This window comes from Calonectris borealis, chromosome 9, assembly GCF_964195595.1.
Source record: "Calonectris borealis chromosome 9, bCalBor7.hap1.2, whole genome shotgun sequence".
NCBI classification, from domain to species: Eukaryota; Metazoa; Chordata; class Aves; order Procellariiformes; family Procellariidae; genus Calonectris; species Calonectris borealis.
The window spans coordinates 6131204-6149231 of NC_134320.1; the positions used below are offsets into that span (position 1 = coordinate 6131204).

Sequence of the window (18028 nt, forward strand, 5' to 3'; positions counted from 1 at the left end):
CCATCCTGAGAAGCTGGAGGGAGAGATCGTGGAAGAGAGCGTGAGGTACACCGCTGGTAAGGGTCCCTTCAGCAAAAAAACTCAAAAACTTGTCCCTTAAAAGCTACTGGAGTAAAAGTAGGCAGATTTGTTTAAATAAAATGAATGAGTAACTTAGCCAGATCAAAAGTCAGCCTTATTTGAAGTCCAGTGAACTTTAAGCCCAGTGCTTTTCCACTTTGAGCTTGGATCAGGTGTTGAGCAGCAAAAAGAAATGGCCTTGTCTCAGATAAATTGGGCACGTGCTAGAGGTGGCATGAGATCACCTTCGCAGTCTTGAGCACCGTGTGGTGTGGGATCACTGCTGTGTGGAAACACCCCGTCTTGCTCTAAAGCAGTTGGGCATCGTGTGCCCCCCCGGCACCCTGTGAGTCACCCCCACAGCTGGCAGCCACCGCCGTGCACGTGGAACACCTCGGCTGGGTTTTGCCAGGTTGTCTGCACAGAAGCGTGTCTGCTGCTGGGATGTGGATGGTTTTGGCACTTGTACTTACCCATGCAGTCCATCGAGGCTGGTTATCGTAAGAGATGACTGTAAATAGTGTTCGCTGCACAGCCCCATCTCGGAGACAAGTTTTGCAGTATTCTGCACCTTCTCCCTGGTTTGTAAAGGTTTGTTTCAACCAAATGTCAAGTGTTTGATGCTGCGGCGCAGTTTCCTTCTTTGGCGGTGGGGAAGCCCCAGCAAAGCACTTTGGCCTTCTGTGTTTGGGCTGTTGAGGTGTTGCTGGAAAGAATTGGGTGGATTTGGGGATTAGGCTCCCTGAGTGAGAGCAGTGCAGCGTAGATTTGATTAACATTGAAGTTGAGGGCATCTACTTCAGTGATGTACTTTGGGTCAGGATTGCGCCATTGAAGCTGATCTGCTGATCGCCCCCACACGTACCATGTTTCCATCCATGCTGGGAAGCGGTTTCTGATCAAAGAGGGTTCGAGTCAGGTGAAACCCAACAAAAAGAAGCTTTCCAAGAATGGTCTAACATCTAGTGGTCACACCAGCTAGTTGGGTTACTGCATTTCCCAGCAGCAGGATGCTAACAGAAGTCATAAGGAACACCCCCTCCCACCCCCCTCGTTTTTCACATGTGCTTTTTTGAGCTTCTCTTTAGGATTTACTTGGTGAAAAAGATGAAGTCAGGATTGGCAGTGCTGTAAAATGGCTGACCTGAGGACAGAGCTGACTGATACGGTGAAATGCTGGAAGAACTTCAATATTTAAACAGAACCAATTGGTGATGTTATAAAAACAAAAACTGCAGTACAGATAAACTTGGGTTTCTCTTGGGACATGAGCTCTGCGAATTAATGCTGTTACGTGTGTGCTCATCTCGGGGCCCTCCAGCTCTTATTTGCTAGGAAATGGCTCAATTTTTAGCAGTTTTGTTTAGAAAACAAGGTGGGGGTGAGGAGTGGGGTATTGTAACTAGTAATGGAAATTATCGGTGGTTGAGAATGGCCTCTTTTGAAGCCATCTGTCCTAGGCACAACAGATGCCCGGCTTCTATGTTTGGGGGGAGTTTCACAAAAGAAGTTGTCTGGTGTCTTCGTGGCCAGGTGGCACTGAGTGGACGTGCTCGTGTGCAGGAGTCGAGCTCTTGGCAATAACATCCTCCTCCTGTATCTCATCCCTCCTCCAATATCTCATCCCTTCTTCCAGCGAAGTGCTGGCTGGTCCTGGGGGGAGATGGAGATCTTTCATTGCTCTGGGAGGCTCACAGGGCTTTTCTAGGCCATAGAAGAGCTCTCTAAGACTGCTGGAATGTGGTACGCTAAAAGCAGTACGAGAGCCAATATTGCATGGAGGAGATATGAAAATGTCTGGGGCCTCCTTTACTGCTTTAGGGAGTAACTTATGTTTTTGTTGGAATTATTTGTCTCGATCTCTTCCTCCGTGCTGTAAGTTGCTACCTGGCTTTGATGAAAAACACATTTGTGCCGAGGTTCATTGGTTGTCTCGCTTTTTTCCCCCCGCTTTCTCAGCCACCCCGTTCTCTGTTTCGCGCAGCTGGCCGGGGGCTGTGCGGCGAGCCCTGCACGCTCAGCTGCTCTGCCCTCGTGCTGCGTGCGAGGCTTGCACGCTCAGCCCGCGCGGTTCGCGCTTGCCTGTCTGCGGTGCAGGAGCGAGCGGGAGGGTGGCTGGCTCTGCTTCTGCCCTGGCAAACCCAGGGAAGATGGGCCACCGTTAGTGACGCCCTGGGAGAGCAATATCCTGCAGATTTGCTGCGGTGGGTAGTGACCAAGTTATTCCTCTCTGCTCGTGCCGCAGGGTTGGCAGAATGGGTTGGCATCCTTCGTGGTGGAGGCACGAACTCCCGTGTGCATGAGATTTCTGTGGTCTTAAATACCGGAGGGGGGAGAGCAGCCTGCTCCGAGGGGAGGTGTGCGGTTCAGATCCGTGGTGGATCCATCTAGTTGCCATCTGCAAGCTCTGCTGCTGGACTTATTCCTGAGGTGCCGACCGTAGGAAGCGCGCGATGTGTTTGGGGAGAGGAGCTGGGTAGTGCTTTCCAGGCTTTACACCTGGTCTTCTGACAGAGGAAAAAGGCTAAAAACACTTGGAGTGCGAGGCATTAAATAGAGTGGAGAGACACTAAACTGGCCTTTATTGCCTTCTTGGCCTCTCTGAACCTCAGTAAACTTTAAACGTGTTTCAATTTCACACGCACGGTGTTTTCCTCCCTCCAGCAACTGTGTAGATTTGTTGCACTTCAGATCACTTGATACCATGCCCATAAGCACACTGATCCGTCACTGGGATGCTGTCAGGGCGTGTAAGTGGGGAAGAAGAAGGGAATTCTTTGGATAGGTTGTACTTGGCACCATGGAGCTGCCAGATGCAGGGCATGCTCTGTTTGGGAGCTTATAGCCGGAGCCGGTGCTGGGCTGTGCCAGGTCCTCCACCCCACCCAGGAGTGGGCATTGCACGCCACTTTGGGAGGCACCTGTTTGCTCCTGCAAAGCGTTCTCCGTGCTGGATCCTTGAGCAGAGGACATAGTCTTGGTTTGGGGAGGAGGTACCATTGAACCTGTTTTCCTTTTCTAAGTGTCTGGGGGGGATGCTGAGGGAAGAAAATAGCAGGGAGGTTTTAAATGAAGGCTTTATCAGGAAAGTTTGATTAATGTTTTCTGTTTTTATAAATACATATGTGAAACTCTGAGGGGGGGGAGGAGTGTCTTAAGCTCTTTAAATGTATTTAAATATATCTAGGTGCCCAGATCTGTGCTATACATTTATATTGCCTGTGATTTATGAAATTGCATTTTATTCAGGCAAGGTCACTTCCCTGGCAATGTTCTTGTGGGCTTATTGACGGTAGATAGAGTTGAAATGATGCTACAAGGGGTTAGTGTTGCCAGATGAATAAATCGGACTTGTGTTAAAAAAGCAGAGCAGCACTTGCTGTTATTAACGTCTGAAGTCCAGCCATCTCGTGAGCCCCCTGCGCGAGGACCTGACTCGCTGACGTGCCTTGGCAAAATGTGTATTTGACATCTGCTACTGCAAATATTTTGACTTCTGAGAACCTGGCTGCTGCTGCTCGAGCGATATCTGGGACTTTGGGGTATATGGATTTCTGCGTATCTGCTACCTCGGCTGCTCTGCTGCAGCCTGACACTGAACTTGGACCAGGGCTTCCTCGACAGCTTGTGCTGAGTTATACCCGGCTTTCCTCTGGTCACTGCAGTCTCGGTTTAACCAGTGGAACTGATGATGCGTGGTAGAAGCGGTATCAATTTAGCTTACCTAGCACTGTGGCTGTGGAGAGCAAAAGCAAGCATTTTTGGTTTGTGGAGAAACATCTGGTTATTGTAACGTGTTTTTCCCACCTGCTTTTCTGCCAGAGACAAAATAGTTAACTGTAATTTTGATGTTTTCACTTGTCTTCCATGCCTCAAGTTCCTTGCATAGAAAGGAACTATTTTGATTTTTGCCAGATAAGCAATTGAAGTGCTTGTTAAATATTTTTTCTTACAATTTCCCTGAAAGTTACTTGCTTTGAAGGGCTCTAATGGGTGTCCATTCTAATGTTCTCTTTACTGCCATCAGGATGTGCCTTTTTTCTCAGCACCCGATACTTTTTGATGAACACTCTTGACATCTGTATGTCTCTCTTACATTATAAAGTATGGATTTCTTAATAAAAACCAATTTATTTTAAATGTAATGCAGGAAGTGTTTTGCCTAACATAGAGGGGTTTGAATAGTGCTTTCTGAAGTTAATAGCCAGAATTCCCATTTTACTTCTGGCCTCCAGTGAAGTTGGCGTGGTGGAGCGCTGCTGTTGAGTGCCAGCCCTGCCATCCCTGGCAAGGATGAGCTCTGGGTATGAAGAGGAAAACCAACTCTCAGTAGTGCTGCTGGACGGAAAACTAGCAATGGTAAATGCACAGTTCTGCAAGTTTATTTCACTGTCTTAGGTTAAATTGAATTAGCTTCTTCACTGACCAAGTGTAAAGAGTTATTGCGTTGTCCTTGAGGAGACAGAAAGACGTCACGCCCACCTGCAAAAGGCTGGCATCAGAGAAATATTATCCTGCGGGGTAGCGTAGCTGCAGCTGGCACAAAGTGTATTTCTTGTCCTAGGGCCATGGAATACCAATTACATGTCTTGGCCTGCCATGGTGGAGAATTTGTGGTGATACTTGCAGAGGCATTAGGTGTTGACCTGCCACATGCTGCTAATTTAAAATAAAGAAGCGCTCCCTTCCTATTTTGAAAGATAAACATTGTAAAGAAACACATGACTGGGGGGAAATGAAGAAGCGATTTGTTTGATTTGACGGTGTAATGTTCCATGTAAAGTAAATAGTCCTAAATGAGTGATCGCACCCTGGTCTTTAAAGCTGGGGGAGGTGGTGGTGGGGGATTTTTGCTGTTGGCTTCAGTGTGGGAATGGTTACGATAAAGCTGACTTATAATAAAAACCTCACTTGTAAAGTCGTGATGCTGGGTCCGGGTACGGGAGGAGAAGCAGCGCTTTTGGGAATTGGTGCTGTTCATGCATGGTATGATGCACTTTCTTTCTCTTTCTTCAATTTGAACATAAACTGGCAATTTTAGAAATCGAAAAGGTTTGTTACCAGCAGTGGTCTCCAAATGTCTTGCTGAGTGAGGCTCCCGTGGGCATGTGCCCATCGTGAAATGGCTTCAGTGTTGAACTGCACTCTGAAAGCTCCCGTGGTGGCTGTCTGACCGCATCCGAACGGGAACACGCTGCCAGAGCCCGGGGCTTGCCTGGGGCGCGCCGGCACCTCACACGGGTGGGGTGTCTTTCCTGTCCATTGCTGTTAACAAGGAATACTGAGCAGGTGTCTGTCTGTGGGGTAGGAAGCAGCGTTTTGTAATGGAGAGGTGCTCGTCCCACCAGCCGGGAGCTTGGTCCTGTTCCAGAGCTCATAAACACGCCGTCCCTCTGGGCAAGTAACCCACCAAGCAAGAAACATGTATGTGGTATTCTCCACCATGGCATGCCTTGATAATTATTTTTTCCTGTCCTAAGAGTTAAATTGTCCTTCTCTCTTCATGCACCTGCAAAGGACCCTGCAGTAGCCCATTTCTCCCTTAGCCAGCAGGGTCAGGGACTGTTACTGCTGGTCCAGGGCGATGGTTAGAGCTTGTGGCTTTGCAGAAGGAGAAGATAGGCTTTTTGGTGTTAACCGCTTTCCTGACAGTGTTGGAGGGAAGGGTGGTAATGTGATGCACTTGTTGAAGCTGAAGGTCGTCCCTCCATGGATGCCAGTCTCTAAACAGGTAGGCAAAGGGAGAGGAGGACCGTCCCTTTCACAGTCACCAGCTATTAGAGCAGCACGGCTGTGCTGTAACACTGTTTGTTGAACCCCTGCCGTCTTCTCTTGGTACGTTGGTGTTGAAGACAGCCCCCCCACGTGCATGTTTGTGTCCGCTCCTGGTCTGGACAGGAGCACAACAGCAGAGAGAGGCTCACTCCGTGGGAAAGCTGCTTCTCCTCCCTGTGGGTGTTGCTGGGCATACTGCTTCTTGCCGCAGCCATAACTGTTGGCCTGTCCTTAACTGCCGGGGTTACCTGGTTCAGGTGCGCTGGAGTGGATTTGTCATCGCCTATGTCTGGCTAACATCAAGTGGTTTATTACAGCTCCACAGACGCACTTCGTTTAAGACCATGCCCTGGGTGGTCCGGTCCTGGCCCAGAGCCGTGCAGGCATCCTGCCGGGATGGCGGGCGCTGGGGATGGGGAGCCACAGCAGCGCGGGTCGCCTCGTGCCTTGGGTCTCGGCGGCCGATGGTGGCCGAGCGGTTCTGCAGGTGCCTGGCAGAGCATCTGCGGCAAGTGAAAGCAGAACTGCTGCTTTTTAATTAGGGCAGAAGGGGAGACCGTGTGCGGCTGTGCAGAGCCACCCTCCAGAAACAACAGGGGACCTCAGAAAAGAGGGGGAATAAAGGGCTGGCACAGCCAGAAATGGAGGCTTCTGCCTTTATTAAATCCCAATGTTTGTTGACACGTAAAACCAAAATGAAACACATGCTTAAACTTTCCCCTGTGCCTCCCCCCAAAATCTGACTCTCCTGTTCTCCTGGAGGATTTTTTTCAGCAGTGACAGCAGCATATTTTTTATGGCACATGAAGAGATTTTTAATGCAGGCAGGACTAATGGAATGATTTATTTCATTAGCAAGTGACACTCCTCAACGCGTCATCTGAAATTTAACCATGTTCCTCACTTAAAATGCTTCTTTTCCCCATTTTCCATGTAAAAATTCCTCATTTCTCCACTTCTTTTTTATTTGTTCTGTTTGGTGGCATTGGAAGTTACTTAAATGTATGGTTCAACAGATGTTTTATTTTCACAGCACAGCACAGGGGAAAAAACCAAGAACTGCCAGAAGAGAGTCTTCCCTGTTTGTATATTTACAAAATTGAAATACACACAGTTGAATTAACAGGCCGGGCTAAATAAAGTATCAGAGAGATCTGAAACGCAGCTCCACAGGGACAGATCTTTAGCTTGAACAAATGGATTATCACTTTTCGTCTGATGTATCGAGTATATGAATAGCATAGCTTCTTCATTTGCAAAATGGTATGATCATAGTTTGTTTTATACTATAAAGGCTCTTGATAATTTTTTTTTTTTCCCAGGACAGGAATCGGGAGTTTTAAGAGCAGATGTGGATTCAAGGTTACTTCCCGAATCCCAGTTTTTTTTCTCCTCTTCAGTTTCCTTAGGTATGTTATTTTATTTTGAATGGAGGGATTCCTGCCCTACACCTCCATGTCTTTCCTCTTTAGGCATCCTCTTTTCACACACTTTCATGTGAACTCGTTCTGCCTCTGCTACCAGCCACTGCTCTCTTCACAGGCGCTTTACAGAGGGTGCTGGGTGGAGGAAAGGGTTAGTACCAAGACTATACAAAAAAAGAATAAAAAGGCGCAGTTGAAGTGTAAAATGTTCATATGGGGGAGCATAAAAACATTCAAAAATACACCAGTAAAAGCTGGGAACAAAGCTTTACTGATTTGTATTTAGGCACAGCACAGTTGTGGGTACAGATGGAAATGCATAAATGAAGGAAACCTGGAAAGAAATGTAAATGCTCTAAGTTTAAATATGAAATCGTTATCACATTACCCAAAAAAAGACTGAGGAACAACTTGCTAAAGTAAAAAGCTTTTGTGCATACATCAGAGGCAAGAAAGCTGCAGGTGAGTGATGCTGATGGATGAACGGAGGGACCGAGGAGAAGCATAGCAGAACAGGTGGATGTGATCCCTGCATGCGCCCATCCGCAGGGGTTGCATCTCTCAAATCGTCATTTAAATTAAAATAAAGGTGTTATTTGACATGATTGCATTTCAGAGGGACTCTGGTGGGATCCATTGCTTCAGACCAGTAAACACAATAAAAATAACTAACACCTGTAGAATACATAAGAATTGATGGAGAAATCTCATCATCTGTTTGCGGAAGAGTCACGTTTCAAATCTATCTGCCTGTTTCCTCTTCTCTCATTTTCAGAAGTTAGTGAACCTGGGGAGAGGGAAACAGCATGCTTGAATTTTCAAGGTTTTGGTGAGATTGCTTACCAAGAGCCTCAGAAAAAAAAACCAAACCCTAAGCTGTCATGGGATGAGAAAGTTCCTGTCCTGGATTAGTGACTGCCTAGCGGGTAGGAAACCACGCGGTCAGGTTTCACAACATCACAGAAGTCCCACAGGGATTTGCTCCGAGATCTCCACTGTTGAGCAGCGATAACGGGTAGGAAGGGCTAGGTTATGGGCTTGGCTTTGTCTTCAGAGGGCTGTCGGGACCAGAGAAAACACCGAGAAGCTGCGGAGGGCTCCGGCGATCCTGGGTGGCTGGGCAGCGCAACGGCAAAGGAAGCTTGTCCTAGCAGGGGTACGATAATGCTCTTTAGTCGTATTTTATTCCTGCCCTCTGCCCTGTGCTGGGGACAACTCTCAGTGAGTCAGTGCTGCTTGCAAAATATCCTGAAGTCATTGCCGACAGCCTAGAGCTCAGGCCTTAGAAACAGTCAGGAAGGGAAATAGAAGTGGAGGAAGTTTTGGAAGGAGAACAAAGCAGCCCTGTTGTTATGTTGCTGCCGGACCACGTGGCCTGAGCGTGTGCAGCTGGGGTATCCCGGTGTGCCTGCCTCGAGGGATGTTCATGGGCTGCAAACGGTGCCGGGGAAGTTGACCAAGAGAGCTGGAGCGGAGGTATGGAAAAGCTGCTGTGCAAGGAGGGATTGGAACAAGTAGGATTCAGCCTGGAAAAAAAAAAGTGGGGAAAGGAGGGTGTTAGGAGAGGTAGTGCAACCACGAACGACATGCAGAAAATGAAGGCAGAAGGATTACTGTCGGTGCGATCTGGTTTGCCGGTGTGAAGCGGAGAGAGGAGGGGTTGTCTCTGCATGGTGGGGGTTGCAGAATTCATTGCCTCGGGCTGTTTTGGGAAATGTGAGTGAGAAGCAATTAAACAAATGTGCAGAGGATGGGCATTGGTACAGCTGATGACACAACTTTTTGGAAGCTGTGTGCCTTTACTGGAAGAGAAATATATTCCTACGGTTGTCCGTACTTATGTGGTTTCTCTGTGTATCTGCTGTCGGTCACTATAGGAGACAGGTAAGGGCTTGAAAGACTTTTTGTTTAATGAGGTGAAGACACTGTTGTTAGCAGTTTTCGGGTAAATCTGCTGTGGGTTGTGGAAATGGGGATTGCCTGGTGGTCTCTGCCAGGGCACTGCTGGCTGCAGCTCCCCGGGTGGACAGCAGCGTCTGGGACGTGAGAGGCGGCAGGACTTTGTCTTCTGTGCTTTAATGATTAAGACCTGAGTCCAGTGAGATACTTGGACAATAAAGGTTAAGCATAAGAGCGTGTAGACAGTATATAATTCCCTGACTGCCTTGAAGATACCGCATCACTCACTTGTTCTCTGCACAGGATTAATCTACCCCCAGAGGACTTGCTGTGTGGGCTTAGCCTGCCAGCCAGCCGGCCAGTGCTGCACCCCACAGCCGCCTCAGGCTCTAGGTTTCAAGAAGGCAGCAGCTAATTTTTTAAGTATTTTTATAGGTTTGGGGGATTTTTTTGCCCTTTCTTTCTTGGTACTCATAGCTGACACCTTGTGCTTTGTGTAGGTGATAAGTTTCCGTCACCTCCAGAAGAGCACATTTGCCCTAACCGCTGTGATACAGAAGCGCACAAGTGACTTACCTAAGGGTGCGGAAAGAGAGCACCGCTTGTGGGCTGTCCTACCTTGCCTTCCCGCTCCGCAGAAGACGTTTGGTGGCAGAACGCTTGAGAGGGACCTCATGTTAGGACGCTACTTGGGCAAATAAAGTAAAATCATATCATGTGAAGTAGTAGTAATAATTAAACTGAACTGCAGTGAATCCATGGTGAACAGAAGGTACCCTGAAATGTTGTGGCTCTGCTAAAATGTACTTGCTTGCAGAACCTACCTTGCCAACTTACAAATCAAAACAAAATAACTGTTCAGGTTGCAGCAGCATGCACAGTCATCAAAGGTGGGGATCACGTTGTGCTGAGTGCTGAAGGTGAGTTTTCCAGGTCCCTTTGTGTGGCCCGGGCAGGAGAGGAGGTGTTGTGGCTTGTTGGGCATCCTCGGCTTTGCGGCATCTGCAGGAGCGTCCCAGCAGGAACTTGCAATGAGCTGTGAGGTTGTTCCACCACGATGAACCTGCCGCTCCTCTAGATTATCCTAGCCGTGGGAAACAAGAGCTGATGGTACTGAGATGCGCCTGCTACAGCCTACACCTGGAAACCCCTCAGGAGAGGCTTCTGAAGTCAAAAGCATGGCAGAGCCCTCGAGGGCCCAGAGCGAAGAGCTCCGCTTTGCAGGGCGGCGGGGCAGCCGGGGCACCTCCCGTGGCGTGGAGGCTCTGTCCTGCCTGCGCAGAAGATCTTGGTTGAGTTTCCTGGAAGCCAGCCCCTCATCTTGTGTAAAGAAGCACAGCTGAATAAAGTCAGGTTGGGGGCTGCACGAAGCGTGGTCGGAGGGAGGTGTCGCAGAGTTCTGTCCTAAGCTGACACTGGACAACTCTGTTTCTCTGTCCCTTGATTTGGAAAACATTGCTGTCCAAGCGTGGTTTGCCCGCAGAGCCTCTGACAGCGTGGAGGCTGATTCAGCGGTGCTTTCCCCCTTAGCAAATGGCTTTTGCAGTCTCCTGCCTTCAGGTGGCTCTTTCTGTTCCGGCGGGCACCAGGCAGGCACCCAGCGGGCTGGCCCGCCGGGGTCCCCAGCTGCGGAGGGGACGGGGGAGAGGCAGGGGGGAGAGTGTCTTGCAGAGACCACAGCAGAAGAGGAACTGTAAACAGCATGGGGAAGCTTGCGTTAACTCCTCGCAGAAGAGAGCGCAGCGATGTCCTGCATCCCCTCCTGACACCCCCCCTTCCCCAGACCGCTGTACCTCTGCATCTGAAACCATACTGGCTGAAAAGACTTCAGCGTGCCTTTCTAGCGCTTGCTTCTCAAGCAAATGAAAAGTGAGATGGTCTGTCAAGGCAGGGGAAATTATTTCAATAAAAGCTGGAATGACTTGTGCTTCTTGAAACTTTTTTTTTTTATTGTTGTTTAAGAACTGGAGGTAGAACAATGTTTGCTTTTTAATTGTGGGGTGCTCTGTAAGAAAACAAGTTGAGTTCCTTAATAGAGTTAAAAGAAAATATAAGTAGTCAGGATTAGGATGATTTAATAATTTAGTATTTAATCCTGTGAAGGGTAGCATTTGTAATTTAGCTTATGTGGCATTGTACTGACTCAGAGTTCCTGCAAAAGCAAGTTACTTCTTGAATTGTATAATACTGTGAAATCTCCCTTTTTCTTGCTGCATTTCCTTGGTAGAGTGAAGCTGTAAAGTCTAAAATATATTTGTCTATTTTGTGAACACCTGTGGGTTAAGATACATGTTATAAAAGCAACTTTTCATACAACTCATTTGCTCCAAAAAAGCAGGGAGTCTCCTCTGCATTTGAGGAAGAGTGCCTCATCGCCCAAGAATAGGCAGTAAGATATTTCCCTAGGAAAAGTTAGCTTTTCTTTCCTTTCCCGTTTATTGTGTTAAGCATCAGCGTTGGGATTTTTCCTTCACTGTATTACAGGTGCATCCACTGCTCAGAGCCTTCTCTGTGGTTGTTGGTCTGGTGGGAGCATAGAGCAGGCAGCCTGCGAACCGGTTCCTGCTTTAGCTGAGAGGAGATTTCAGGCTAAGAAGGAAGATGCCCATTTTGAGTGGGCATTTCAGCATTTAAAAGCCTTATGTGATGTTAATGTGTTTGCTGCTGGCCCTTCCACGCCTGGGGTAACAGCTTTTGTGGGACTGCAGGCTTATCTGAGAAATACTTGCTCATCTCCACGAGGTTCTTCCATAATAGGTTTTTTTTCCCCCTCTTTTTTTACAGGTGTTTCTTGAACTCTTCAGTGTGTCACAGAACTGTTGTGTTTTGGGATATCCTGCTTAAACCCTGGGAAGAAAATCTGCCAACAGCCAAAAATGACTTGAGTTGGAGAGCTGCTGCTTTATCCACATGTAGAGTGTTGGTAGCTCAGTCACTTCTCAGTACCACAGCTCAGCGCTGCTGGCTTTCAGCAAGCTGCTCAAGGAGGGAGTTGTTACTAGTGCCTCTCTCGGATGGGTTAGTGATCGGCTCGTCTTCATCTCCTGAGGAGCACTGGGACACGTGCTGTCTCTGCACTGCTCCCACGTTCTTGGACGCATCCCGGAGCAGCCACGTAGGGAAATGAGCAGCTGGCCTGCTGTCTTCTGTGGTCCCGTGTGCCGCTCACGAGGTGTTTATGCCTCAGCATACGTTTCCTACACCAGCCCCTTGTGCTGCCTGGGTTGAGCTGCTCTTTGGGCACTGCTTCTATTGAATTGCCCCCTTTATAACACGATGGGAGCTGGAGGTGTCTGCCTGTATGAGGTAGCGCAAAAGAGGACAGGCAGTGCTGGACAGCAGGGTCTGGCTTTGCTTTCTCCGGGGGTAACATGCCTTGAGTAATGTTTATCAAAGTGCATTTATGAACCCAAACATGCCTCAAACCCTACTGTGGGTTAATTGGCTCCCAGCAGCTGTTCAGTGAGGTTTCATGTTGGGTGTGCACTTAGCCCCTTGCAGGCTTGCAGAAGTTCCCTGTGAAGCCACCAAGTGTGTCAGTACCAGACTGGTGAAGCTCCAGGTGTTCATGAGCTCATAGCTTTTTTTTTTTCCACAGTTATACACCTCATTATGTGCTTCATTAGTGTTCATGCCTATGGTCAAGTAGAAGCTCAGTTCTGGAAATGCTAGTGGTGGGATTTGGATATTGGCTGGCTGAGATGGGAGGTGAAAGAAAGCAAAGTGGAGACTTGCCCTGCTGCTGGTATGAAACTGGCTGTGTTAAACTTGACTGTCACTTGTGGAAGGGAATAGAAGAATGGTTTGAGTGGCAGTGGCCTCAGATCACCGTTACATAGCATGCGATGGCTCAAGGCCAGCTCAAGTCTATCCGTTTGATGTGTGAGGTGGTGGACTTTGAAATGAGATCTTTAAACGACTTGAAATTTTAAAATTGCCCCTCTGTTCTCCCTCTCCCCTCCCATTGCCCACAGACTGATATTTATATATACGCATGCCTGTGCATGCAGCCCTGACTGAGGTGTGTTCCTCTCTCCCAGGACCAGCTCCCTGCCCAGTGTTCAGTGTCCCATTTGGATGCACCGTACACTATGGTTCACGTCAATGTGTTGAAAAAATTCACGTGTGTTCTTGTGGTGATACTGGTAGCTCTGACGGTTTGCCTGTGGAGAGAGACGAGAAGAAGCTACTATGTTCCTTTCAAGACCGAGAGCGATGCTTTGCAGGTTCACAGGACTTCGGAAAAATGGAACCCACTTAAACCACAGGGCCTTTTCCGTGAAGCAGCCAGTGAATTGGGTCAGATACCCAAAACTTGGTTTAGTAACCACAACAAAGTAAAAGGCATCACCTCTGGAACAGCAGAAAAGTCCAAGAAAGCAGCAGACTCTGTGAAGGTATGGGATAAGGACAGTTCATCCAGAAATCTCATACCCAGGCTGCAGAAGGTCAGAAAAAACTACCTGTCCATGAACAAGTACAACGTGACTTACAACGGAAAGAGGAACACTGCTAAACTCAGCCCAGAGAAGCTGCTCTGCCAGCTACGGGACAGGGTGAACGTGACCATGATACAGGGATCAGATGGTCCTTTTGATACCTCCGAATGGCAGCAATACCTACCAGGGAAAAGCCTCAATGAAACAGTGGGCCGCCTGGGTCGCTGTGCTGTTGTGTCCTCAGCAGGGTCTCTGAAATCATCTCATTTGGGACAAGAGATAGGTTGGTATCTTTCTATTCACATAAATTCAAATAACATTGTTTTATAACTTATGCTGAATAGGAGTAACCTACTGTCACGCTCTTACCAGTGAGTCTCTGCTGTGGTCACGAAGGTGTTTAAAATAAGTTGAAATATTATCCTTAAACTTCTTCTAAAGTTAGTGAACATTACAGCCTAGGAGGAGATGGGAGTAATGATCAGACACTCCCGTCCTCTCTGAGTGTACACACCGCACAGCCTAGGCTGCCTTCTGATGCCCTAGATCACAGTGCCTGTGAGCCTTAGACCTTGGGCAGACCAAAACGGGCAAGCCCCAAGGGAGTGGAATGGGTTGGGTTGAGCTGAGAGGACATGACTTATGTGCAGGTAGTTCTATGCCAGCTGGTCCTTCCAATTTTCATGACTGTGTTGGCATCACCAGAGGGTAGCACTAACACAGGGAGAGGTCTTGGTTCCTCAAGTGTTTATTTCTTGAGAGGACTTGCAATGGGTTGAGTAATGCCAATGTGCTCATTCCACGGTCAATGGTCAGAACTTTTTTATTCAGAAAGAATTCTTCAGAAAAGAAGTAAAAGAAAACACTAAAGGGAAAAAAGTCCCACTGGACACAGCCCTGAGCAATCTGCTCTAGTTGACCTAGCATTGAGCAGAGGGGCTGAGCACAGACAATCTTCAGAGGTCCCTTCCAACCTCAGTGACGCTGTAATTCTTGCTCATGGCCTTCCAAAAGTGGCACTGCTTCATTCTGAACCGTAAGGCAGTGGCTGAGTTTGAGTGGCGCAGGAGACCATGGAATAACTTTACAGGGCTTTATTTTATCTCTTCTTTAGACAAAGTTTGGTGATGCTTTGGAAAGTCTTATCTGACCATATTTATCTGAGGTTAATGTATTAATTAATAAATGCTGAAACATAGGTCTTGTACTGTGGATTATAAAGAAGCATGTTTTGATACCAAAGCATTTTGTGTCTTTAAGAAAGCAGCATGCAGGGGAAACCAACTCTCCAGCCGTCAACTCAGGATTTTGTGCCTGGCAGAAAATTCTCCTGTGCCTGGCAGAAAATTCTCCTGTGCCTGCAGTTCCCTCAGCTTTCTTCATTAATTGTTGTTCGAGGCTCAGTTACGATTCACACTTTGCTGAACTGCAGCTTCACTGCAGAAGTTTTAAAGCCTGTGGGTGTTCTCTCTGGTGGAAATTGTTTGCAGACTTCGGTGTGTCCATAAGTTGTCTGTTGGATCAGGTCCCTTTGGGCTGCACTAAGCTGGAAGTAGCCTTCATCCTCTGAAACAAGTAGCCCTTTAATACTTTATTCATGAACGACCTGGGCAAAGCCTTCAGAATCGTAGTCCCCAGATGCTCATGGGAAGGTCAGGGCTTTCTTCTCGTAGTTGCTCGAAAGTTCGCCTCCAAACTCCTGTGTGCTCCACAGAGCCGGTGGGCAGGCGCTAGAATGAAGTTGAACAGTCTGAAGTGTGTTAAAATGCTATGAAAGATGTGATGAAAAAGGTAGCGGTGGTGGTATTAACCAGGATAGCATTGCCTCCTGCTAAAAATTACGGGTGGGAGTTGGTTGATGTAATTGTTTCCGCCTCTTACAAGTGTTTGAGGCCAGGTAGGTCAAGACTTGGGAAGCCAATTCTGATTTTTTATTTTTAAGTACCTGTCTTGGCTTATTTAGGTGCCTCTTGAAGTTCAGCAGCTAAAGGTTTCCACAGAAGTGACCTTCTGTTGAACACTCCTCTGACATAGCTGGCTTGTGCCCAAGGGTGTCTTTGTTAGACTCTAGCATTCTGATAAAACTGCTCGCTCCTCCATAAGGAGACCCTCTCAAGAGCTGAGGATGGTGTTTACGGCGTGTTGTAATGCAGTCCATGCAAGCGCTGGATTTGGTATCGGAGCAACCAAGAAGTTCCATGGGCTGTGTTCTGGCTGCGGCACAGCTGAGAGGACGTCAGATGTGGAAAGCCATTTCATTGTTCCTACAGCTGGTCTCTGAGCCTGTCCCCGAAACTGAAGCACCAGTTTGTTCCAGATCACAAGGGATGGATGCTGGAAAGGTCACTGTGTAATGTGCCCGAGGCGAATGCCATTAACTCCTGCTGGTGTCCCTGGCTGGCGTTCCTCACGCCTGGGTCGCAGACTGTAACCTTTCTGCTCAAGCAATCATCTCTGCTAGTGATTCTGCAGAGTTTTGGGCACTTGCAGCCTTGAGCTGGGCAGGGAGAATATTGAAGGATTCAGGAGTATTCAGTGTATTTATGTACGGTTTTTTTCCAGTTTTCACCTGACATATTTCCATGTAGGAAAAGCCGTGGTTTTGTTGGAGGGAGGTGCCAAAAAGGTACTATATCTGACAGGCTTAAAATGAAGCATTTGCGTAGATGAGCACAACAGATTGCTGAATTATTATTCCTTAAATGGCCAGGAAATACTTGTTCTGTGTAATTATGTTAAGATATCAAATGAGTCAATGTAAGGGAGGCTGGCAGAGCAGAACAGGGAGAAGCTTGTCAACAAGCAGCTCTTCTCTTACTGGGCTCTTGGGGTTATTGGAGGTTATCAATTGCCAGTGAAAAATCCGATATGGAAAATACTGAGTGCAGCACAACCACCCGGAGACAGAGTGCTTCAGAGAGCCAGCTACTCTGCTTGTGCAGTCATTAAACACCCTTTTAAAATGCAGATTTAGGGCTTAATAACGCTTGGTGTCTGGCTGAAGTTATATGGAGAAATTATAACCCTGTACTCCATTGATGCAAGGTAAATGTGGAGTTAAGGGTCTGTAGTGGTAACTACACAGCTGCTTCTCAGCGTGGACGCATTTTTTTCAGAAACATCACCTTTCTGGGTTTCATGTGTTGCTTTGGAAGGGCTCTAAACAAGATCCACTTGTCTATAAGAATAAAGCATCTGAGAAACTAGTCTTCACTGCCAGTGATTACTGATCCTCCAACATTGCTTATAAGAATACCCCAGTTTTCAAGAAAATGATCTCGAAAAGACCCCTTTCCGGACCAGGCGAGCCCTTCTGGCCTGGCTGGGGGCTCGGCAATTCCCCACAGACCCAGGGGCAGCTGGTGTGAGCTGTGGTCGCGCGGCCTTGGTGCGAAGGCGGGGGAGCTGGTCCTGCTCCTGCGGCTGAACACCTCTGATCACATAAAAGGTTTCCTATCCAAATCTAGCCAGGAGGTATGGAGAAGCCGCGGTGCTGGGGTGATGGGCACATATGCTCTCTGTGCCGCAGCAGCAGCCTGGCTCCGCGGCATTACGGCAGCTTGGCCCGCTGTGCCGAGGCAGAGGAGGGTGCAGGAGGAATGCTGTGCTATCTTAAGAGATGATGCCAGCAGAGGAAAATGCAGTGAATCCCAAGGCGTGTAACAAGCCATGCCTGTTAAATGCACAGCGGTGGTTTTATTTCTGTAATGTGGGAGGTACACTGGCAGGCTGAAGGCAGCTTCAGTTTCCACTGTGGTTGTTATATGTGTTTCTTAGGCTGGTCAACCTCCAGGCTGCAAGAGAGGACGCTGGCTCGCCATTATTTCCTAGTTCCTTAGTTTGCAGCCAGCCACATTGTAAATTAATTATATATCAGTCTATCTCCTTCCAGTTTGGAAGGAAAAAGAGGGAGAGGGAGGGAGATGCCATGTTCCTCCGTGCAGAGCAAATGCTAGGGCTGCTCTCTCAGCCTGCCAGCAGATTGTAGTTTAAAAAAGTGGATTTTTAAAAGTGTATTGATCATTAAGTTAGACTAACAACTTCTTCCACGGAATCTGGCTTGGTACTTCTAGCTGTTAGGTGGAAAGCCAGGGACTAGCCAGATTGTATTAGAAATGCAGGTGAATAACCTATTACATGTCTCTTCTATCACTCAAAAACCGGTTGTTAGCTCATGGGTTTTCACTCTGTTTTGCTTTCAGACAGCCACGATGCCGTCTTGCGATTCAATGGGGCTCCTATCAAGGGGTTTCAAGAAGATGTGGGGCAAAAGACAACAATTCGTCTTGTGAACTCCCAGGTAGGTCTGACAAACGTGTGCCAAATGGGCCAAGCCTGGCAGGGCTGCGTACCTCCCCTGTGCTGCCTGGGAGTGAGCAGCAGCCTGAAATAACAACATCTGCGGGGCTTCTGGGTTCATCTGCTGCTGGG

At 47.9% G+C, this 18028-nt stretch overlaps 1 protein-coding gene across 11 annotated transcripts in view; it reads left to right on the forward strand.

Annotated features, from left to right (window-relative positions):
• The window catches only part of ST6GAL1 (ST6 beta-galactoside alpha-2,6-sialyltransferase 1), a 47438-nt gene that overhangs the window by 19440 nt on the left and 9970 nt on the right, over positions 1-18028 (forward strand). For 5 of the 11 annotated variants that reach the window (XM_075158108.1, XM_075158105.1, XM_075158104.1 and 2 more), the window contains exons 3-6: positions 7158-7244; positions 11943-12070; positions 13199-13880; positions 17800-17897. In XM_075158108.1, the coding sequence (XP_075014209.1) occupies positions 13250-13880; positions 17800-17897 (729 nt within the window). In that variant the 5' untranslated portion in view covers positions 7158-7244; positions 11943-12070; positions 13199-13249. Of the gene's footprint in view, positions 1-7157; positions 7245-11942; positions 12071-12756; positions 12904-13198; positions 13881-17799; positions 17898-18028 lie in introns of all 11 variants that reach the window. The other 6 variants (XM_075158112.1, XM_075158111.1, XM_075158114.1 and 3 more) reach the window with 3 other exon arrangements.